The following is a 25322-nucleotide window of genomic DNA, read 5'->3' as shown; positions in this document are numbered from 1 at the left end:
AGGTTTAGGCCGTTTAAAATGTTGATAGAACATGTAAATTGTGAATAATACCGTTACAATGTTATAATCATAATTTGCCTGTTAATAAGAAGAATGCATTCAATGTTTTGAGAATTTATTGACTTCATCGAAACTTATATTGTAAGCTAAAGCACCAAAAATTTAATTAAAAAAAGTTTGTCTTTGCAATAATGAATTTGCTACTTTTTAGGTACCTTTAATTTTGTTGCATCAAGATTCTGCTTTATCATCATCCTTTGGTTTTTATTTGACCTGGTTTTTAATTTCCATGAAACTATAATATTACTTTATGTATTGTTAAATTATCTTTTTTCCTTCCTCAGACAATAGAAGGCTTGCTCAAAATCCAGTATTCTGGTGGCCCCGGAATGGTTGGCGGCTTCTGCCGGGTCTGTTCTGTGGCATTGTGCATGGAAATAAGACCATCTGTACGACTTACTAATTGGGATGTCATTCCAGCGGAAACGTAAGTGGGGGTATTTTATTTGTATTATGCAATAGAAAGTAAATTAAGCCCTTGCTGCATCAAACGTGAGATACTGGGGAATAGAGGTACTCTCAGTCTGCCATACTACAGCAGGTGGTAGGCATGATGAAACTTAGGTGGTGAATAAAAAAATGCAACCAGTGGCATCTAGTGGAATTCAAGCTTTTAAGACACATTCTAGTGTAAAGTGATTTCTGTATTATATTAATTTCACATCAATGAAAATTACCTACATAAATAACAGCAATGGGCCAAAAATTTTTGTTTATTTGTTTAAACCAATCAAACTCATTTTATGTGCCATTGAGCATTGCTTGCACTTGAAAACCATGGGAATCTCTTTAGATGATAGCTACATGTGTTTTTATAGATTCATATCATTTGAGCTTTTCATAAATTTGTGACTTTATTTCTTATGTTTAAAAATTAACTGGCCCAAAATTTCTGATGTAATACTGTAGGTGGCTGGACTATACATGTATTTTTGCAATATTTGGTGAAAGCTCTCAAAAGTATTCTGTTTTTCTCAACATTTTTTACAATTTTTCCACAGGCCTTCCCAATTCTACTTAGTGCTAGATGCAATTAATGCATCTGGCTCTGAGTTGGAGCTCTGCTACACTCCTATCAAGTCGATTCTGATGGAAGCTGGAGAGTCATGTCGTGTGCCAATTCCACTTCAACGATGTCCTCTGTCGAAACTGCTGACACAATCTAATCGAAAATATTCCCCAAGGGTACGTCACTGGTTTCAGCTTGATGGCTTATAAAATCTAAAATTATAATAATTAATCAAATTTTTGAATCCCAGCTTTGAGTTTGTGGTGATAGAAAAGATGAGTATATGTTAGAATGTCTATGAGGCACTGACATAGATTTGTTTGCAATCAGGCAGTCACAATCAATTCATTTACTATGTATGCACAAAAAGGGCTAACAATGGATCCTGATTCTCGATTTGCTGGGTCATTTGTCGAGTTCATAGAATACTGCACGAATAAATGCATTTACAACTCTTTCTGTTTGATGCCAGGCAAGTCCTTCTAGTCGAAGAATGGATGCAGCAGAGATGGAGGGGGTGATATGCAGTCAACACATTTCCTCCTTGGTGGATTTGCGTTGGAGTCTTCCTGGAACTGGGACCAGAGGGAAAGCGTCACTCTCTGGATTTCAATGTTCACGAGAAATGCTACAAATTATCAAAGCCTCTCCATTAATATGGGGTAAGTAAATTGGAATTAGCACTATTTAAATTTTGGTGTCGGTCCTTCTCTTTTATTCATGATATGGTCTAGAAATCATAGAATTAACTTTTTTCACAAAACCTATTTCATTGATCATCTAAATAAAAATATGCTGTGCGTATTAAATTAGGGAATTGTACAAAATATTGATGGTAACAATCAAGCTGTCAGTTCAACATTTTTCCTCAGACTAATCATCGATTTTTCTATCTATGTGAGGAACTACCGTATAAGTAGAGATGTGCGAATAGTATCCGCGAATACTCGAATACCTCGAATACTAGAAAGTATTCGATATTCGAGATCTCGAATAGTTATGCCAAAGGTGCCGTCTCGAATACCTCGAATACTTTGAATTTCGCGTCATACACTGTCGCTCGCACGTCGTTCGTAGCTGACTCGGAAAAATGGAGAGAACTCTATTCTTTTAGTCCATGCAGCGCCGTTTTATGCAAGTTGACGAACTACATCAAATTTGCGGGTTAGAGCGGCGAAAAGATTTCGACGCGGGGAACCGAAATTGATCGGGTAAAAAAAATCCGAAAATCCCAGGTGTCCCCCATCAGGAGAACCTCAGTGCCGTGGGATAGCAACATTGTCGTATTTCCCACGATCCGCTATCCCCCTCCATTCAGCATTCGCCTCAGCCACTCTCACGATTTCCGCTTCTCCAAAATAAAAAAAAGTCCCAGCTCGTGGAGGAATCGTATTACGAAGACCTTAGCTTCGAACAAATATCAAGTTACCGGAAAATAATAGAATCGCGTTTCACCCTTCACTCTTTCTGCCCCACTGACCATTTTCCCGCATCCATCTTTTGATAAAAAAAAAGACGAGGTGTTTACCATGTGCACTTTGTGGCTAATAACTACAGGCACTTTTGAATCTTCCCCAGGAGATGAAACCACCATAGGGAGAAACTCAGTGCCGTGAGATAGTGACATTGGCGCATTTCCCACGATCCGCTATCCCCCTCCATTCAGCGTTCGCCCCACCCCCTCCGACGATTTCCTCTTCTCCGAAATCAAACAAAAGGTCCCGGCTCGCGCAGGGATAGTATTACGAAGACCTTAGCTTCGAAAATAATATCAAGTTACGCGAGAAAAATAAAATTGGTCTCGCGCCCACCCCCTTTTCTCACCCACTGACCTTTTTCTACCTACCTGCTTCGAATTTCCCCCTTTCCGGAGGTCAACTGCTGCATGAGTCATCTACTAGCCCGAAAGGTGTCTAACAATGACTTTCGGCAATTATTATTACACCTTCATTGGATTGAAATATTGGTAATGTGCGCGTAATTTAAAAAAGAAAAAGACCAAACACGACGTATTTCTGACTTTATTTAAGCATTTTACGCAAGAAAATAAATGCCGGACAGACGAAGAAATACGACGGAGGCTTAGCATTTTGGCGTAATGCTCAAATAGGGCGCTTTTCTATTATTTTTTTATTGCCTAAATCGAAATATTAATATGTACTCCTGGAGTACGTATTTAACGCTTTTAGATTTTTATAAGACGATATCTATTTTTCGCGATTAAATTAAAAGTGAAAATTTTCAAGCGCGCGAGTAAGTATGATTGCCGGGAAAAACTCCGCGTGACGTCGTTCTGCTTCCCGCTGCCGCGAGTGAGGTGACCTAGGGGTGAGGCTCTGAGCGCTAATACGACGCAGGATGCTAGCAGGTAGCCGAGTACCATGCTAGCAGGTAGCCCTTGGCTTAAATAAGGATTATTAATACCTTATCAAACGAAGAAAACTTTCCGAACTTAGTCAGTTTTAATAAGTGATTATTAAGACATGTTTCCCTGAGCTCTGTGCCTCACGCATGCATTGGTAACCTCAGACGATGTAAAACTGCTATCCTCTCGTGTATAAACAAGGTCCCTGTGATGTCACGAGGAGTGGCATCGCATGGGCGCCAATCTGGCCTTTTTCAAATGAGGAAAAAATTGACCATCGCCATTAATCTAAACCGGTATTTCTAGAACCAAATAATATGTATATTATGAATACACCAATGGTGGTTAACGAATCACAATCAATGCCTTTCGTTTTCTTTAATGAAGGAAACTACCCTATTGTTTACATAAAATTAAAATATTCCATTAATCAGCTAAATTCCTGTTTGAATCCTTTAAAGGCAATCACAATTACTCGCCAAAATCTCGGGTTTCCTGCTGCATAGGCGACCTAGTCAAACATTTTCACATTCATCGTTTAGTATTCGAGGTATTCGAAATTCGAGGTATTCGAATATTCGAGCAATGATTTGATATTCGAATTCGATATTCGAATTCGAGAAATCTACTATTCGACCCATCCCTACGTATAAGCGTGTGTAAGAGGTGCACACGTGTAAGAAGCGCACCCCTATTTTTGAGCATCGAAGCTATAAAGAAAAAAAAATTTGCGGCATTTTTTTATCCTATCGTGCGGTGTTGCAGACGTATGCCTGGAATTTCGGCTGTTATAGAAATTTCCTCTTTCAATACTAATTGAAAGAGGAAAATTTGATAACTGCTAACTGCGGTAGTAGCGGCATAAGAGGGAGTAGAAAGAGTTCCGATCCTCACTTCGCAGACGCCGTTGCTCTACGATGCTTGTCCTACTCACGAAGAATTTTGTTTAAAAGCTCTCATAGGAGTATTGCAATAGAATTGCAGCCGCGGAAAATTTTAAGGCAAAACATGACAGGCACATCGCATGAACCTTCCCAAGAGATTGGACCACAATCGGGGCAATCTCAGCACCGTAGGATAATAACCACGTCGTAGATTTAACGGAGCCACACTCTGCCCTCATTCAGCCAATGCCTCTGCCTTTTTTTCTTCCTTTCCGAGACCACACAGGAAAATAGGAAAATATCAAGTTACAGGGGAACAAAGGAAACGTGTTTCATCCCTACCCCATCTCACCAACTGACCTTTTTCGGTCTACTAGGCTCAATTCTCCTAGTTTCTGGAGGCCATGCTAGGTGAGTCACCTACTGAGCTCGAAGATATCTCGATAGCTTTCAGCAATTGTATGACACGCACGAAGTTCTACAAATTATGAGACCTAATGCGACGTATATCTGACAGCATTTAAGTTTTTTAAGCTCTAATTGATTGACACAAAGATTTATAGTTAAAACAAGGCTACTAATATTCAACAAAGTCCAAACAGCACAATTTCGGAAGAAACATGCGTAGTATAAGCACATTCAAACAAGACGAGACGGACTGGAAACTTCAGGCAATGCTAACTGCGTACATCACATTGCTGCGCCTTCACCCCTTTGCTTTGAAGGCAACGACGTCACATGCAAGATCGGACTTGTTCTTTCCTTGCTCCTTCGCTCATAGCCTCGTTGCTTGAAACACGGAGGGGAGGGAGCGCGCTCCTTCCCCTGACCTCTCCTTCAGCGCTCTTCACTTATAAGCATTTCCGATTTCTTCTATCCACCATTTAGTCCAACAATGAACACACTCGTTCGAATTTTTTAAACAGCAGGTTTTGACACCAATACAATTATCAGTTGCAATAATCCTTATATTTGCGACTGAATATGATTTTTGAAAAATCAGATCCTCAGCGTAATGGAAATTACTCAGCAAGACATGTTGACTATTAACCAGGTATTGTCCTTCAAAACTACGCGCTTCTGTACGTTTGATACGCTATTACTATTTGCAGTATAAATGCCGCGGGATGCCCACTCGTGGCAGTAAATTTAGCGCACCCTCCGGAGTGAAATACCCCGCGCGATCTTTTCCGTGTTCACCTCTGGGGTACCGACGTGACGGCACGATGCCTATGAGTAAGAAAAGCAAACAGGAGCATTTTAAAAATGCGTCACTAAGGGAGAAACTCCCCTGCCAGCCGCTTGTTTTTGACCTAGGGTTTCAGATGACTGACTCACGCTGAAAAACAAGGCCACTCAGTTCCCCTTGGACTTGCGACCGGTGAAGGGGAGGGGGTAGGATAAGAAGTTTGTGTAAGAGGCGCACCCCCATTTTCGGCTACAATTTTTGGGAAAAAAGGTGCGCCTCTTACACACGCTTATACGGTAGATTTTGTCTGTTGTCTCTAATTCCATTTGATTGGCTGACAATTGAAACATTCATAAATTTTATAGAAAGTATTATCTGTCATTTTCTTACCCATCAGATAATGATTATCTTCAGACCCTGTCTTCATATATTAAATGTGTAAGATGCACAACTGAACCGCAGAAGAATAATTTTGATCCGATAGCATATGTTCAGAAAAAGTCTTTTTAAAGAAAAAAGATACTCGTCAAGGTCATTCTGAAAATTTCCTTTTTAATAATGACAATTATTGGATGGCATTATCTTTGGCATTTTTTCCGCAGTGGGCTACAACCGACTTCTTCCCGGTGCGATTGCCAATATGCTACTGTTCTTCATTTTATCATTTTACGGCTTGCTGTTGCAATTTTGAAAAATGAGAAGTTAGAGATATGAAACTGGGTGTGTCCCTACTACACATGATATCCCTTGTCGTGCAACTGGAAGTCAAGTGTAACCCACCGATGGGTCATACTCGCACCAGACGTGGTAATGCCATGCTCAATGGCCGACCATCCACAACTTGGCCCACCACTTATGATCAGAGGAAACCAGTTGGTGTGCAATTTTTTATGAAGTGCATTCATTCTTGGTGATGCGTGACCCCACTCCCTTGCTTCACTTCAGAGTGGAGTTTGACAACTAAAATTGAAAAAAATTGGATTGGCACCTTGTGGGTGGTGCTTAGGTGCAGGTGCAGTGGGCCCGAGTGGTGGTTGCCCCATATTCCTCCATTTTCCATCCACCCACTCTCATTAGTGGGAGCCTGCGAAGTGCCGTGATAGCTCTTGGCAGTGGCTAGAAAATGAACTTAGGCATGACCCATGGGTGGGTTTCCTAGCAATTTAACGAGGGAAGAGAGTTTCAGCTCTGCAGCGAATGTGTTAAAACTGATTGCTCTACCATGAATTATCAAAAGAATTCACTCTTTGCCGGAAATTATCGTTGATCAGTGATTGAAGCCTATGATGTTTGGCATATTTGTATGATTCATATTTAAATAGCTGATATTCTCATTATATCTCCTTTAACTCTAATCATAAATTAAAATTAATTCCTCTCCACTTATTATTACTTCCTTTCAATCTTGTTAATAAACAATGAGCAGGGATAATTTTTAAGGCTTTTATAAAATGAATTGTATTCTTTTAATAATATTTGAGTAGTAATATCGCTCCTCTTTTTTTTGCAGAGGTGATGGTAAATTCTGAATTGGTGCGTCCTCAAGAGGAAATAACTTGCAGTGTTGGGGATGCATTGTGTCTTGGTGTCAGAATTAAAGTTTGCTCAGGTTTGGGCTCAGAAGATCCGTCCTCTCCGGGATATGCTTCGTCTAGCAAGATATCCTCACAAACAATCAGTGAATCCAATGGCCATAATAAGGATTTCTCAGATAATAATAAGCAATCAAAACATTTGGAGAGTTCGTCCTCTCAGATCCCTAGTGATAGTGAAGTGAAGCCCCAATTAGTGAAAGAGAGTGCAGAAAGTACTTTGTCCCTCCAGCCAGTAGACTCCGTCCCTGAAATACCCTCATTAGTTGTCTCTCCAACTGTGGTACCTGGAACCTCTGAAAGTAATCCCTCTGCTGGCACACTTAATCTCGCTAATTACAGGTTTACCCTGCCTAAATTAGCTCTTTCACTTCGTTTCTTCCAAGACCATAGGAATGGTGTGAACAACTATCTATTAGACACTCGCCTTGCCACAGCGGGGGCAGTAAACAGAGTACCTCTCCCTCAGGTAAGTGTTATATTTTAATATACATAGTTTCATTTAAATGAATATAATGCGATGGTGTAACTGCTATACCCTTGTTCCATGTATAGTGTAGTATTTGTTGGCCACAGCATCAGCCCATATTAATAGTGTTATGCGACAGGACCGTGGCACCCGCGCCATTGGGTCTTGCGTGCCTTTGCAAATTGGTTGATCATGACTGCCTATTGAGCTCCAGCAGAGAAGAGTGCTGATTAATGATTAAACATTCAATGAAAATGTATCTAAATGTAGTCAAATTTTGAAATCTTCATAATCTCCTTTTGGGTTAGTGCAATATACCAATGAGATAACTCCCCAGCACGACAGGAGTTAGTTGTTAAGTGTCAGCTGTGTACAGAACTTTTGACAGGTGTTTATTGATTTATCTGATAGTTCTAAGAATGACCCAGTTAGGTTTTTGTGGCACTTGAATAAGGTGTTGTCTTTTACTTGGATTCCCAGTGTGTTGATTGTAACTCATTGATGACAGTTTCACTTAGTTTTCTTCAAGAGTCTCATAACGAAAGTGGTAGTATTTAAGTAATGCAGAAGTCATTAATGATCTACTACTTATAGGTTCAGAGATATTATCTCAAATTAATTTTTTGAATTGCCTTATATTTTTTCATTCTGCTAGTTAAGAACCTCTGTCTCTGTCACAAGCACTTTCTCTCTTTTGAGTTGATCAAAACTATTCAGAAATGTTTACATTCTTGATTATAATGGCTCTACCAATGAGTGAAATGAGGAAAAAACAGCCCCTGCGAATGTTGGAATTTTGTACCAAGATGGCCTTCATAATCTTTAATGATATTGCAATAGTTGTCTCTGATTGCTGAAAATAACCATAAAATCTCTTTTTTTAATGCTAACTCTTTTTCCGGCCTCGGTGGCAGCGGGGTAAAGTCCTCGCCTGCCAAACAATAGGTCGCAGGTTCGAGTCCTGCCTGGGTAGGTTTCTGCTATCCATGGCATGGTTGTTCGGTAATGTTCGTATGTTAAATATTGTCGAAAACCCCCGATGTAAAGGACAACACGAGCTGTTTTCGGTGGCATGAAAATAAATACTTTTTTACGCTGATGTCTGTGTTTTCTATGTCCTAATTTCTTGACTTAGAAAAATTTCGATGTTATCATTTAATTAAATAATACTTAATTGTTGTGGATGTATATAACTGAGGTTGTAATAATAGTCAAGGCATTAACAAGAAAAAAATTTTACCTCAGTCACTCTACAACCTTGCTTAGAGTTTTCTTAGTAATAGAAAATATTTCCTTTTACTTATCAGTGTATTCTTAAAGTATGGAGAAGTTATCAATCTCATTAATATAAATTTTGATTTTTTTGCAGCTATGTGAGGGTGGTGAAGCATACCATGAAGCTTCAGTTGTATTTTTCACTCCGGGGCAGTATAAAGTAGATATATCATGCTCGTCAGTTGAAGGAGGAGCATCGGGATATCTAGGTAAAGCAGGTTCTAATACCGAGACCTCATCTACTACCACTTGGAGGTTTGTTCCCCCAATTGAGATAACTGTTGAAGATATGTGAATTGAAGGATCTCTTCAGAAGAGACTAGATTTTAATTTGTTATTAAATGGTGCTTTTCATTTGTCTGATAGTGGGCAGACTGTCGTTGAAATTGAGGATAACTGTAAATTGTGGAGTAACAATAATTCATTATATATGAAGTAGAGAGTAATTTTAAGTATTGATGAGAGTAGGTGCATATATTAGTACGCAGAAAATTTGTTTCTCTGGTGGTTAAAGAAAGAAAGTCTTAAGTTCGCTCTTTGGCTATTGCATTAAGTTAAGGGTATTGGCTGTTTGGTTTCAAGCATCAGAAAACGTGGCATATTTAGTATCCATATGGTTTTCAGCCACTGAATGAATTAATGTACAAATATGAATCTATCTGCAGGCTTAACGATGTAAAATATTCACAACGAATGGGTGGGATGAACGTAATGTAATGGTCAATATTTTATGGGAACATTTTGTTGTATTTTATTCTTTGCAGAGAATTGACTGATGTAATTGTACATTCTAAGGGAAGAAGTATAGCTAATTTATTAGGTGCAGATTGACATTGTTCTACTGTAATGGCCATTGCGCACATTTAAAGTGATTTGGACTCTATTTTTTCTTATTTATTTAACTGTTCGTGTGTATTGAGTCCAGCCAAAATGAAGGATTTTGAAACTGTGATGTGCCTTAGTGGTTTTTCAAGGTAGTTAAAAAAAAAAGAGTACTGGAAAATCAAGAACTACATAGTTGCATTCTGCTGTGCCAATTTAAACAAGAATTATTTGTGGAAGTTGAGGTAAAGTTGTGTTCTTGGCTTGAGTGTAGATTTTTTTAAACATTTTGATTGCATCAAAGGTACTTTCATATAATTGTATATAAATGAAGTGTGCTCAAGTGAATTGAACGTCTAATGCATTTTCAAGAACACTCCTACCAATTCTTCCTGATACTCTTCAGAGTAGTACTCTAAAATGTGTTATGTCAAATTGATTCTAAACTTTCCCTTGGAAATTTAATTTCTGTGTTTCCAGTGTGATTGAATTTGAGGTAAATTCATGATATATCCCTGTTAGCTATTGATACTCTCTAATCATCAAGTACAATGATGTTTTTCTTCATGCTAGTCCATGGAGTTATGTTTGTGCTGAGATATTCTCAGCCTGTAAATCGGGTTAAAATGTTCTTCAATGGCGTATTGCTCCCATTGAGATGCAGTGAGTTGCATGCTTGTAAGTAGGAGTCCAAGAGTGTACATAATGCTGCAGTCTGCCTAAGTCTTTTTTTATGAGATGTGTGATAAGCTTAAAAGTGCTTGTATGACAAAAGACATTGCATCATAGAAATATGGTACATAAATGTTAATTGTACTTGTTTCTAAAATGACCAATAATTATTATTTCCTAGTTCATTGTGGCTGCAGTATTCTTTGTAGGCATATGTGCAAGAGATGTACTTATGTATTATAGTAAAAACCCTTTGGATTTACATTCATCCCTTAAATATGAAGCTGTGCTGTATATATGGTGTCATGTGATCGGTATTGCTCATTTGCATACTTGCCACAATCTCAATAGGCATTATTACATAAATATATTATTTTATGGGTCTAAAATATATGTATGTAAAATACTGGAAATTATATTCTTTTTTATACTTAAAAATATATATACATATTGTTGAATAATCAGGATTCTTTATTTCTATACCTTGCATCGGCTCTGTAGAAGTTTAAGGTTTTGGGAACTTTGCGAAATTTTCTCTAGATGTAAGAATGGGTATAAAATATGTATAAAATCTATATTAGACTCCAGGCTCCCTGTTTTAACCACCTTTCCTCTCTATCTTCATGTCCTTTCTCTCCAGTACTCTTTTCCTCTGCTAGTTTCCGTCATTCCCTTCTCTTGTTCCCCTTCAGAGCTTCTGCATTCCTGACCCTCCTACCTTTAATGGGCCTGTTAAACCTTATTATCCCTAGATTATGGTTGAAATCCTTATCTGCCCCTGGAAAACTCTTATTCCTAAGCCTCTGTTTTACCATGGTGTAATATATCTGATGAATCCCATTACACCTTCGACTCTTTTAGATGTACCCATGCCTTTAATGTTGCGTAGATCAAGAGTTATATTGTACCTCCTACAAACTTCTTCTTTCTCTCCTCTGCTCCCTTAGTAATATTTCCATCTCGTATCAACACTAGATTTTTCCTACCCTGAACTTAACTGCTCTTGTTTCACTGTTCATGTTCTATATCTAATTTATCTACCTTATGATTTTTAATTTACATTCAGAACCACCGCTAACTTCCCAGTTTCTGATTTGAAAACCATAGCTAAAAGGTGACTTTTGTCTCCTCACCACAAAATATGACTGTTCCTTTTACTCCACTTGTCCAAAAAGTGTGGTTTCCTATTATTTTTTTTGTTGACTTAATCGGAAGATTATTACTCTTGGAGTACGTATTTCATGCTTTTAGATTTTTAAATGGCGATATCTATTTTTCGTGATTAAATGAAAAGTGGAAATTTTCAAGCGCACGAAAACGCGACGGTTAAGTATGAATGCTTGGAAAAGCCCGTGTGATGTCATTCTGGATCTGGCTGCCGCTGTGTAAGACCACCTTGGTGTGAGGCTATGAGCGCCGCTACGATGCAGGCTGCTAGCAGGTAGCAATTGGCTTAAATAAGGATTATTAATACCCTATCAAACGAAGTAAACTTTCCCACTATAGGCAATTTTAATAAGTAATTATTAAGAGATATTTCCCTGAGCTCTGTGCCTCATGCATGCATTGTTAATCTCAGACAATGTAAAACTCTTCACTACTCGTATAGCATCTGGGTCCCTGTCAGGGTTCCCACTCAACCGTGAAAACCTTAAAACCGTGAATTAGCCGTGAATTTCGTCTACCATGAAAAAACCTGGAAAAAGCCGTGAATTTCGTCCTAAAACCGTAAAAATCTCTCAATCTTGATAATAATACCTTCCCAGAAAATTTCAACTTCGTTCGTAGTGAGCGCACTTCTATTCATTGTAGTGATGAGCGATATATCGCTAACTGTGATTGAATCACCGTTACTGAAAAGTAGCAGTCACTGTCGGTGATTCAATATTCCAAAATACTGGATTCGGTGAAGATAGCTCTGGCTGCTACCAAGTGATATGCGATATATCGCCACCTGTGATTGAAGAGAAGTAGCCGATCACTGCCGGTGACTGAAAAAAATATCGAGTTACGCGAGAACAATAGAAACGTGTTTCGCGCTCCCCCCTCTTCTCACCCACTAACCTTTTTCAGCTTAACTCCTTTAAGGTTCCCAGTTCCTGGAGGTCAACTGCTGCATGTGTCACCTATTAGCCCAAAAGGTATCTTACAATGATATTCAGCAATTGCTATTACGCTTTTATTAGATTGAAATGTTAGTAATTTGCACGTAATTAAAAAAAACGAGACCAAACACGACGTATTTTAAGCAAGGAAATAGATGGAAAAATACGATGGTGATTTTTGGCGAAACGCGATATCCTTGTAGCTGAGCTTCTCGGCAGTTAATTCTGCATTTTGTTCCGAAAACATGATATCAGGTTGTTATCAGTTATCAATTTACGAGCTATACTATAAGTCTCACTTGTCAGAGTTACTGACGAAGGGATATCTTCTCAGGATTTTTGTTTCTCCCTACTAACAATCCAAATTCATCTGCTCATCGGGCGCTACGATAGTTAGAAAAGAATGGGTATCTTTAGGGTGAAAAATGTCATGGCGCAGTCATATATGGTCACGCTTCGCCCTCTGCAGTATGCTCTGCGTACCCCCGTACGCGATAGCATCAGTTCCGAACTTCTCCTCGTACGAGTGGTTCCCTACTCTCCAGGGTGGCTGGACTTCGAACCACCGAGTGTTTTCCATGTGGGTTTAATAAAGTCAGGTTCCATTTTCACTAGTTTAATTTTATTCGTCTTCGGACCATGGCCCCTCCGAAGAAACTATTGAGATCTTTAAGAGATGGACTGGAAATAATTGAACATGAAGAAAAGAATCCGGGCTAGATGCGCGTGAATATTGCAGAGCGCCTTGGGTTGTCCGCTAGCACATGACGGTAGGGGTGGGGGTAGAGTGAGCTACCTGGAGAAAACAAGTAGATATATGAAGGCGAAGATCCAGGTGGGCGTGCCACTGACGATTAACGCAACATTATTCACGCTTTACACACTACCTCAATTATATTAAAAATATATTCATTAGACAGGAACAATTCAAGTAATAGACTATTTTTGGCCTTCGTGATCCATCTCACAACCAGTCACTGTGCCGGCGAATGAGGTTGTTTTAGGCACAACATGCACATTGCTCTCGTGAATACGTGTACCGGAAATGGTGTTTGATGGATAAGAATTTTTACATCAGACTGAAATCCATGATAGCAGTGTAAATGCCGAGTGGAGAGCAAACATTTTTTTAGTGAGGTGGCGTTTTCCTTCAGAATTTTGAAAGAGATATGGGTCAAATCAACAATATGACCTATGTGTCTTGATAAAGTACTACTATTCCTGTTATTATCTAAAATATTGTTTGAAACCTTTAATGAATATCTTAATTACTCGCCAAAATCCTGCGTTTCCTGGGACATAGGCAACCTACCAAAAAATAAAGCATTGATCGTTTTTCCGCATTCATTTTATAAACGTATCGTTATTAGGAAAACAAGTTTTTCCCCTGGTGGAGTTCCAAAAAAGGAGGGTAGTCTTAGAATCGTGTTCGTCTTAGATTTGTGCTAATACGGTGTATGAAATTGTTTTTCGATTTATTATGTTCTATAAACAATTTTCATAAAATATTTTCCGTTAAATAAGAAAGAATCAATTTATTATATTCTATAAACAATTTAAATAAAATATTTTCCGTTAAATAAGAAAGATGGGGGAAATTCGGTTACTGTGCAGTAATAACAACGTGCGCAAAAAACTATCTCTCGGCGAGGAATTAAAAAAGGACCTCGGGTGTCCGGACGGAAGAAGGTCCGAAGGGTTTTCGGCGTCCAGGCAAGAGCGCGGTTGGGCTGGTCCTTTAGTCGGCCCTGAATTTTGCAAACGATAGATCACGTCATAACAGATATCACTTTTCATTGCGGAGTTAGTCGCGTACGTTAATTTTCTGTTGATATACGGCCAGTGATTTTCTTATTGTTGGCTTATTAACGGACCGTGAATTTAGCGAAATTGAGACCGTGAAAACCTGAAAAAAACGTGAAAACCTGAAAAATAACCGTGAAAACCTGGAAAATAATCGTGAAAACCTGGAAAAAGCCGTGAATTTCATTGTTCAGGTAGAGTGGGAACCCTGCCTGTGACATCACGTGGAGTGGGGCGCCAATCTGGCCTTTTTTAAATGAGGTTAAAATTGACCATTAACATTAGTCCATACTGGGATTTCTAAAACAAAATAATTCGTACATTATGAATACACTAATGTTGGGTAATGAATTGTAATCAATACCTTTCGTTTTCTTTGATGAAGGAAACTACCCTATTGTCCTAATTCACCTCGCACAGTCCCTGTGTATCCAGTCTCACTTCTCTATTTCCCTATTGATAATTATGGTCTTACCCATCCTCATCACTATCTTAACGTTCCATTCCAACTGTTTATTGAAGTTACACAATCTAGGGGATAACTTTTTGTTTTGCTCCTGCCCTTTGAGATAGGCATGCGTGGCCCTATCGGGAGTAATTTAGAATTGGAGTGGAATAAGTATTTCCCTTCTGACTAGGTTGTCCCCAAAGGGAAGGAGAAATTACAAATCACATATCATCAAATGTATAATGACACTGCTACTGAGTGAGTGTGGGCTATGTATTAATCCAATATTTTTGATAAACTATTGGCTATCAAATCAAATAATGTTTTACTTTTAGAGGAAGATAACTCATATGCTCTCGAAATTTGAGAGTAGAACCCTCAATATCTTTACATAATGTTCTTTAAATTCACTATGATTTTTGTTGGTGCACAAAAATATTTGCACAGGAAGAAGATATTTATTTACCATTCAGAACCTTCTTCCACAGCAATAGTCATTCATGGCTTTCAAATATGTATGTAAAAATATCTTTTCACCCCATCAGCTCTAAGGGAATCACAAGCCGTCTCGTTATCAGTGATGATTGTATCACTAATTTCTTCGAAACAGGTTATGCCTTTTAACTTATAGATTTTGGCAGTCATATAAGCAATATTAAGCCATGGAAATCGAGGCATTGTAACTATTATTTAATATGCTTTTGATGGTAAATGGAAATGGGAAAATTTTATTCTCGACCTAATCAGACGAAATTCTAAGAATGTGTGCACTATCACTGCGAAACTTACCGGTTGAACGGTATTTTAAACCTGGTAACTGCATAAAGTTGCCACGCCCACAGCAATTCAACCCTTGGGTGGTTTTGAAAAACGGGGTCCGCCATTTTGTATCCTATCGGCCACAAATACTACAACTAAGTCGTGAAAGTTGATGAGAATTAACAATAACAAACCGTTTCATAATGTTGTAATTTTTTGTAGCTATTGAATTAATAGAAAAGGTGTGATATTAGTTATAACATGCTGAATTTCTAAAATTATTCAATGCGCGCAATTTTTTCGACATTTGTTCAATTTGAGGCCATGTAATTTATTTAAGAAACTAACCTATGAAAATCGGTTGCGTCAAAACATGCACTAATGTATTGACAACAACTGTGCTAAGTTTCAACTTCTATGCTAAAAAAAAAACATTTTTGAGCTTCTGTGTCTAGCTTTTTTCGATTGCAGCCCACTGTGCGACGATCTTTAACGCCGCAAGTACGCACGCGTTCGCTGCTTTAATTAGAGAAGTGCCGAAATTTAATATGAGGTACCTTTCGCCAATACAGGCTCTTGAAAAATGTGAGGAAATTTCCGCAAAAAATTATTTCTGACGTTAAGTTCTTCAACGAGCGTTCGGCACCATCCTATGGATATGCAACCTGAATGATAAACATGGGGTGTTTTTTTACTACAACTCGTTCGTTTGAAGTTCTGTGTGAGAATTTTCGAGGAAATTTCCTGTAGTTAGATTTCTCCCATGGCCGCAGTCAGGAAAATGGTTGGGCGGGAGGTTTTCATCCGTGGAGGGGGTTCTCTAGGGGGGAGATTCAGTTGGAGGGTGTGCACTTAAAGACTGTATCTCGTAAGCATTTCCAAGGCGGTAATGAGCGGGGTGGATCAATGGGGGGTGGGGTTCAAACTCTCCCGAAATGTTGGGAAGAACCATCTTTGTTGTACCAACCCCAAAATTAATTTCTCCCTCCAAAATCACTCTATTTTTTCTGGTTGTGGCCTTGAGAATTTCATTAGGGGAAAGGTTTGTACCCCTTCGATCCCCCCTCCCGCTCGCTACCGCCTTCATTTCTCCTATTAGTATTCCAGAGTCGGTATACTTTTACTTTTATCACTCCTGGGAAATGCGTACTCCACTGAGATGATTGGGGAAGGAGTAGCCTAGAAGATAGAGCGTAGCTACGTACCCAAGGGACCTGGGATCGAATTTTGGTTGGAGCTTTTGGACATCCCCATCAAAATCCTCACTTCGTGAGTTGACTCAATAAAGAAACTGGCCTGGGTCCAGTAAGAGGGCTACGAGGGTGTACTATCATAGGCGGATCTAGGGGAGGGGCACGGGGGCAATTGCCCCTCTACCCCCCCCCAGACCCTTAAAAAATATGCAAGTTTTTTAATATGGTCCCGTTATCATTGCGTTCGTTTTGTATTACGGGGTATCCTCGTGCCCCCCCCCCCCCCAGAACAAAATCCTGAATACGGCCTTGCTTGTGCCCCCCCAGAAAGAAATCCTGGATCCGCCCCTGTGTACTATGCACGAATATTACAATGGAGTAATGGAGTCCCCTTGGTACTATGAAACAACTTGGTTCATATACTGTCACCACATTTTCCCTCCTTCTTTGCGAAAATTTTCAAAATGCGTTCATTCCGGTTTTTCGTGCATACCCCAAGTGGACGGCCATTAATGCCTAAAAATAAGCGCGCGATCGGATTACCTGGGCGGGGGAAATTTGTTTTTCAGTGAGTTTTCCGTGTTTCTCTGTAATTCCCCAGTCAAGATTACATAATTCTGAGTCTACTATATCCTGATAGCAAATTTATAAAAGCTCATGACTTCAATATGTGCATGAGTAAATTAGTACTGATGGGTATCACAATGCTTTACGAATAATGGACGTTCTGTCATTCTTTCTTACTAGAAATAGTTTCTTTTGCCCTTGCCAGGAAGGTCAAAAGATGAGAGCGGCTCGCGACCACCTGGCGCAGCGTCTATGTTACGGCCGAGCTCGACACTAAAATATTTTATTCCTGAAAAACGCTTCTTTCCCGGTGAAAACGGGGTGAATTTTGGTCGTACATCTAAATAGGGCTGTAACTTTTCATTTTAGCCTTAAAATTTGTATTACTAGGGCTTTTTGAGATAATTGATGGTTACTGGATTATTGATTAGTGCTCTTGATCGCTCTCTAAATGTTAAACAATCCACCTGATTTTTATGGCGTATTGATTCTACTCCCCATTGCACATTTTAAGAGATTGGAATCAAGAATTTGAGGAAATTAAAAAGAAATAAGCTTCCTCCATCGAATTGCTACCTATTATGTGTGAAATCTGCTCGTCTATGACTTTGTGTGGGCTTAGCTCGTTTACCATTACGCATTTTTCAAGACAGAAAAACGTTTAGTATACAACCATCATTGTGCTCATAAGATTGTGCCCAGTAGCGTTTATAAATCCTTATTTTTTGGGGGGGTCCCTCCCTTACATTTGTCCCCAGGGCAGGGGCATACCCAGGATCAAAACTAGAGGGGGGTAGGCCGTGGTCGTTCAAGTTGTAACACAGAAAAGGTTAAGGATAACAATTTTTTCCAGAAAATTATAACAGCGCTTTATTGGTTGTTAAAATAATTTTACTCATATGTTTTGTACTAATATCACTTTCCTTAGATTTAAAGAAAATTTGTTCAAAACTTTCGCTTCGAACTAAATATACTATTGCTTCTATGGGGGGCAGCTGCCCCCCGCTGGGTACGCCCAGTTACTCCCTATCATAAGCAACTCGTAACTTTGGTTTGGCCCCAATGCAGAGCGAAATATCGGTGACGATACGCGATCGCGCCTGTGCTGGATATGTGTGAAGGATTCTTCAGGAATATTCGTCAAATTCAGTTAAAGTGCGATTTCGGCCATGGGGGTTTGCCTCTCTATATCTCACGCGTGCCCTGCTGGGAAAGAACTATCGACCGATATCAGTAAATGGGGAAGGGTACAATATATATAAAATGTAAGATTAGATCCTTTCAAAATAGGACACCCCATGATATCTTTTATTTAAATATGCTCGAATGACAATGTATATGATGGAGTATCGCTTCATACCCTCGTATATGATTCAGTATAAACTAATTTTTGTCTGGGTACGTTTCTTAAATTTTCCCGTAATAGGGCGGTTTCCTATTATTTTTTATTGCTTAAATTGAAAGATTATTACTCCTGGAGTACGCATTTCACGCTTTTAGATTTTTAAATGACGATATCTATTTTCGCGATTAAATGAAAAGTGAAAAATTTCAAGCGCGCGAAATTAACGCGACGGCTAAGTATGAATGCTGGGAAAACCTCGTGTGACGTCATTCTGGTTCCCGCTGTCGCTGTGTGCGGTGACCTTGGGGCGAGGATATGTGCTTCGTTGCGATGCAGGCTGTTATATAGACTATATACATAGATTATATATATATATATATATAATATCAATCTGGACTTTTTCAAATGCGGTTAAAATTGAGCATTGCCATTCGTCTAAACTGGGAATTCTAAAACGAAATAATTTGTATATTATGAATACTTTAATGGTGGGTAACGAATTGCAATCAATGCCTTTCGTTTTCTTTGATGAAGGAAACTACCCTATTGTGTCATGGCGGGGGAGGAACTCTCGCATCCCTTAAATACCTGTGTCCCTGTTCCATCCCCCTTTGTGTGTTCTTCTTAGCCTAAAATTCCACCCAAGTACCTCCCTACTTGTTTTACTTATTCTTACCTTTGATTATACTCGCGATTTCTTACCGTGATTTAAATGATCTAGCTTGGATTAGAACTCTGTGTGCCCGCGTGCGTGCACGCCACAGGCCGGCGTTAACGAGTTGAAGAAGAGTCTAGGTACAGATTTTTTGTGTACATCTCGCGCATCCATCCGGAATCTCCGGTGAAGCCCGTTTGAAAGGACGAGTTTCCAGGACTTTCACGAGACCTTGTCGCAAGGTGTGAAGTGAAAGTCATCCGTAAGGTAAGGATGCTTACATATGCCGGCAGACCTTGCTCGCCTTTCTTTCACCAACCTCTGAATGATATAAACTCCGTTTACGACGGAACAAATCTGGAAAAAAAAGTTTCTTAGCCGAGGACGACAGTGCAGTCATCGAACGACAACCGTATTCCACCCTCTCAGAGTAAATATGAACAAGAGGGATTTTCGGCTACTGCAATTGCGACCGAGTTTTAAATGCCAAAATCCGTTATAACTTGATTCGTTTTCATATTGTTTAATTAAAATAATAACTCATTGGCACAGATTGTAAGAGCATTTACATTTTATATAATAATGCACTGCTGCATTCAAATTGGCATGTCATCATAACAAAGATGGATTGAAGTATGGAAAACATTACCACCATCGTGCGTACAACTGTATGTTTCAGGTTGTCTCAGTCACTCTCTTCTTCAATCTGAAGGTTGCTTTGGGTAGTTTGGGGTAAAGCTCACCCCATATTAAGCCACAGATACGTGGACGCTGTATATTCGTGTACGTACACACAACTTGCCGGGGTTAAGGAGTTGGAGAAGGGCAATGGAAAAAATGTACGCAATTACCACAGTGCTGTAGTTGGAAAAAAAATTTATGCGGTACTCACCAAAAATTCCAACAGCTGAACATGTATTATCATAGAGTAAGTATATACTAGAGTAAGAATATACTTACTCTATGGTATTATACATCCGGCCGCGAAGTTATTTTATACGGTACGCTTATAACGAGTTTTGATTTTAGGGGGTACGCCGTACCGGCCCAATTACTGCACTGAATTACCATCGCCTCTAGGCTATTCCTCTCTTCCTCCGTTTTTACTGTTTTTGAATACTAAGCAAGTAAAGTAATTTTTCGCTCCTAAATAGTTATAGCAACCCGCCTCCCATTAATCTTTGAATGGCATCCCTAAAAACCAATTGCCCGCTTAGAGTTGTGAAAACCCATCCGAAAGAATTTTCTGTCCCTGAAAACATGCTTACTAAATGTTTATCAATGAAGAACCTGTAATTGGCACTAGCATAAGGATCATTATCGCATATTTCAAGTCTGATCCTCACAGTCCCGCGAAAAGTATTTAAAAATCAATTGAAGTCGATTTTTTAAGATGAAGGGTAACAAGGTCGTAAATGCTCGATCTGTGGGTGCGGAAATGGCATAGCGCATACGATCAGTGGCGCAGCGAGGGGGGGTTTTGGGGGATAAACCCCCCCCCCCCCCAGAGTTCAGACAATTTTTTAAGTTTAACCTATTTTATTTAATTGGATTAATATTACTTATGGAATAGCGTAAGGATTAATAAAATATCCCTCAGAAGGCCGTAAAACTCACCATTTTGAATCATGTACCTATCTTAATTTTTTTCTGGCGGAGGACCCTCGCACCTCCCGCTTACCTTGGCTGGTATGCCATACCCCCAGACACCCCAGTATTAGTTGCGCCTGAAACCCCCCCTAGCCTTAATTCCTAGCTGCGCCCCTGCGTACGATATACGATTAATAAGTGTTATAAGCTCCAATTCACCTCGGTATCACGCACTACTAATCCAAGCGTTAATCTATTCAGAAGAAAGTTCCACGACGGAGTGGAGTAGGAGTTACAAGGCCCAGATGGCCGAGGATCACTTTCATGAAAATCGTCCAAAGCCTCTGCGTCATTTGTCTCAACTGACGGGATATCATTTGGGAAACCCAAGTCCCTCAATTCCTCTAAGAAACACAAGAGAGAATTTTAATGAATAAGATCTGAAATAAAATCATGTCACCACTTCCACGATCATCGCATTCACGGAAATAGAATCTTAGTGATTTCTAATGTAGTAGTGGATTTATTGTAAATTAAACAATGGCTCACGTTGTAATATTTCTAACCCTGCCGCGTGAATGGCGGTGAAATATACAAGAATTGCCATGAGAAAAAATTCCCCTGGACCGGGAATCGAACCACGGAACTTTGGCTTTCCGGGCCAATGCGCAGACCATTACGCTATCCAGGTTCTTTCACATTGGCCCGGAAAGCCAAAGGTCCGTGGTTCGATTCCCGGTCCAGGGAAATTTTTTCTCTTGGCAATTCTTGTAAAAATGGCTCCCGGGTTCGACGCGTACCTACTGTTAACTGTTAGATAGTATATAATATTATATATAGATTTTAAAATCGATTACCAAACTTTTGTTTCACATTCTCATAGGAGGGAATAGTAATGTTATGCGCACTTTCCTTTGCGTGGTATATAACAAAAAGTAGCTCATCCTCACCCCATATAACTTAAATGTGAGTATATAATTATTGGGCACACTTGTAATTGAATACTATAACGCGCCAAGGTATTAGCGAGGAAATTACTCCAAATAAACCTATACATTGCCCATTGCTCGCTCAGCGCAATTTCGCTAGAGCGCAAATTCCTTCATTGGGGAAACATCCCAACGTAGCTTAGCCTAATCAAATAACCTAAGCACTCTCTTGATGAAACGTGAATCTGCCACAAGGACGCACGAAAAGACTTTCATTTTATGCATATTGATAGTATTGCTTACCTCAAATCTTCTTCTTTGTTAATATATCCCGAGTAATTTTTCTCGTCTCTTCAATTAAATGACACTAGTCAATTCAGATCATTAATTAAGTTTCGAGCAAGTGGAAATGATATCTTTTGAAACAATACGGTTTGAGGTGTAATTTTTGCCGTCATATGTTATCAGGCGAGTTAACTTCTACGTAAAGGGTTCACCGTAAAGCCTTCAAGGTCACTGAAAAACATTCACTTTATCCATGCTAAATTAAGAGATTGATCACGGGACTTATCAAATTTGCTCTAAGTAAATCGATGAAATTTTTTCAAATAAAAAATGTAATTGAATTGGAAAATGTTTTCATAAAATATCGTGAATTTGGAATAGAATATGTTTTAATTTTTTCGTAAATTATTGTATCAATTATAAGATTCCTAAATTATCATAAATCGAAATGCACACAGGAGTGCAGCAGCTAATCAGAGAAATAGGGTATTTTTGTCCGGGAAAGTAACCCTTAAAACCCGTTACATGCACAGATAATTCTGGCACCCTCCTTACATCCTTTGGTCACGAGGACAGATTACTTAAATGCCGACACAATTCGTTCAATAGGTGTCAAAATTATTTTTTTAAACTTTCTTTTAGATTATCTGACTATTGTTTAAGATAGCTATGAGAAAAATAACTAGCTGAAAATCATCATCATTTCATCGGTTATTGCGCCATAAAAGTAAAAGTAATAGTCATGAAAATGATAACGATAATCATTCAGAAATTATATCCCAGAATCAAAATTTGGAAAAAACCATGTGAAAAATAAAGTGCTTTTTATTTTCCCGTTAAATACTTTCTCAAATTCTTGCTTGCTTTCTCAAAGTCTTGAATTGTGAGAATAAAAGAATAAACTTTGTACAGTTAACTAATATATTTAAAATAGCACTAAGGACTATTATTATACTTTAAAAACCCTATGCTTGATAAACTACCGAGCATAGGGTAAAAGAGGGTAGGCACCAAATAACTGATTCTGAAGATTAATAGATGACTTTATTCGGGCGAGGGTAAGTGAAAAAGTCCCCTCTTCCGCCTAACCCATAATAGGGCAGTTTCATTGTTTTTATATTTGGATGGAAGACCCACACTAATGCCATTAAAAATTACACAGTATTGCTTTATTTGATTGTAATGAGGGAGTATTTTGGGTCACAGAAATCTATGGATAGCTAAAGTACCTAGTAGATTTAGTTTTCAAAGTAATGAATATAAGATAGGTTCTTATAATTAGTTACATATCATACGAGTTGTTGATAATGGGATATAATTATTCAGGAAAGATATGGAGCATTAAGTATGGGAGACAATCATTGTTTCGGCTAATAAAATAAAAAATGTGTTGTCCATTTTTTATTCCTAAATTCTTTAAAGTTTAATTGCATAGAGCAGTGCAGTATTTAATCGAATATAGAGGGTATTTTTAAATAGGAACACAATGTCTTTCAAATACAGTACGTCTTCTATCAAAGGAAGTAGATGAGGGTAATGTATGATTAATATTTATATGTATTTCTGACAAACGAAGACATCGCGAGAGGTATATTCGGGATTCAAATTGAGAAGTCATTTCCTGAAACTATCGAGGATAAATATATAGTATAAGCTTCACGGCCCGGGTTGAAGAGAAAGCGTTATCATAGATTCGGTTGCCAAAAATATTTTTGTGCCTTCTGCCAGACAAATTATGCAAATCATGATATCCTATTTGGTTGGATTTTAAAATTACGAAAAGAAGATTAATTTTTATCTGTAAAACCATGATGGAAAAAATCTATCACTTTTGAAAGCGTACTTACTATGAAAAGCTAGTATTTGTTTTTTGCTGATATATTGGAACCTTTTTTTGGGTTTTCAAATTGATTGCAAACCAGGCACTGATGCGAATTCTCCAATTGGGAATTTATCTACATATTCCTGATTATTCTACGACTGGAGGATCAGATTTCTTTTGAAATTCACGGTGATTATCTTTAGAAATTACCATGTGAGCATTTTCATCTGGCAGCCGACGCGGTTTGGTCGTCTCGCCTTGTTCCTGCTTAACTAAAGGTCTCCCCAAGTAAGAGAAGAGGCCTTCTAACGAAGCAATAAAGGTTCCGTGTACTGTAGTGCTCCTTGAATTTTTTTCTTGCCTTGGAGAAACAAGACTCAAATCTCACAGATTTTTGCTTCGTGGACATAAGGTAAATCTGCTCTAATAAGAACATTTTCGAAGCTGGATATTAGTGTCGTATGTTATGTCAAGAGGTATGCTGGAAAATGATGTGATTTGAATTTTTTTACATTTTTGCGATACATTCTGCAGCTTTCGACGTTGCTGACTGGAGGTATGCTCGTAATTGGTATCTTTAGAATTTGTTTTCGTTATTGCGTCGGCTTCTGCTGCTTTTGGGCTAGTTGACTGTCGACTTTTACTTGGCTTGGCTTGCTTCTCGTTATGCACCCCTCAGTGCCCTACGAAACGTCAGGCAAACGTGAATACAGCATAGTGGAGTAGGGCGAGTAGTCGCCCGTCAACAACAGCACCTGAAGTCAAGCGGGGCAACGGACAGGGATACCTACTTTCACGTTATTCTCATCGTGGTGATACAAGCCTCAAATCTCTCTGATTTTTGCCCAAAGAACCCCCCAAAAAACGGTCTAAAGACCGCATATTTGAAGGCGGCTCTGAGAGTCGTATATTAGGAGGTATTATCGTAAACAGTAATTTTGCCGATTGGTTACCGCAGTCTTTTATTCTCTCATTTCAAAATCTATATATATAAAGGGAATATCTGTTTGTCTGTCCGCTATGCGTTTCCATACGGTTGCACGGATTGGGACCAAATTTACGTAGCTGCATATCAAGCTCTCAAATCTCGTAGTGCTAATTTCAGCTGTGTCCGACGCGTTCTCCCCCTCGTTTTCTCATTATCCTTTGTTATGTCACGTCATGCGACTTCTGTAGTAGGGCATCCTGATGAGTAGGCACACACCTTTACTCTATAGAAAGGAAAACATAACTCAAAGGATACTACACTTACTACTATCAATCCTCTCGGTGCAAACCTTTTTGCGGGGGTATGAGTTCACAAGACGTTTTCGATCTATACGGGCACGGACACATAGCGATCAATTTGTGGTGTGGGGTACACGCTGATCCCGCGCGCGCTATGCGGATTTTTTTTTCCATTGTTTGCTTTTCAGCGTGCCTAAAAATCCTGCAATGAATTCCAAGTTTCCCACTACTCTGGGTACTCTCTTTCTCGAGCATTG

The 25322-nt window shown here is 39.0% G+C and overlaps 1 protein-coding gene across 3 annotated transcripts in view; it reads left to right on the top strand.

Moving 5' to 3' along the window:
- The window catches only part of LOC124164149 (protein brunelleschi), an 81868-nt gene extending 71298 nt beyond the window's left edge, over positions 1-10570 (top strand). For all 3 annotated transcript variants that reach the window (XM_046541340.1, XM_046541341.1, XM_046541339.1), the window contains exons 22-26: positions 345-487; positions 1062-1245; positions 1542-1731; positions 7018-7568; positions 8938-10570. In XM_046541340.1, the coding sequence (XP_046397296.1) occupies positions 345-487; positions 1062-1245; positions 1542-1731; positions 7018-7568; positions 8938-9138 (1269 nt within the window). In that variant the 3' untranslated portion in view covers positions 9139-10570. The remainder of the gene's footprint in view (positions 1-344; positions 488-1061; positions 1246-1541; positions 1732-7017; positions 7569-8937) is intronic.
- Positions 10571-25322: the final 14752 nt, after the last annotated feature.

The sequence above is a fragment of the Ischnura elegans genome, chromosome 8 (assembly GCF_921293095.1).
Source record: "Ischnura elegans chromosome 8, ioIscEleg1.1, whole genome shotgun sequence".
NCBI classification, from domain to species: domain Eukaryota; kingdom Metazoa; phylum Arthropoda; class Insecta; order Odonata; family Coenagrionidae; genus Ischnura; species Ischnura elegans.
Note: the sequence above shows the minus strand (reverse complement) of the source record. Positions and strands in the feature narration are given on the sequence as shown.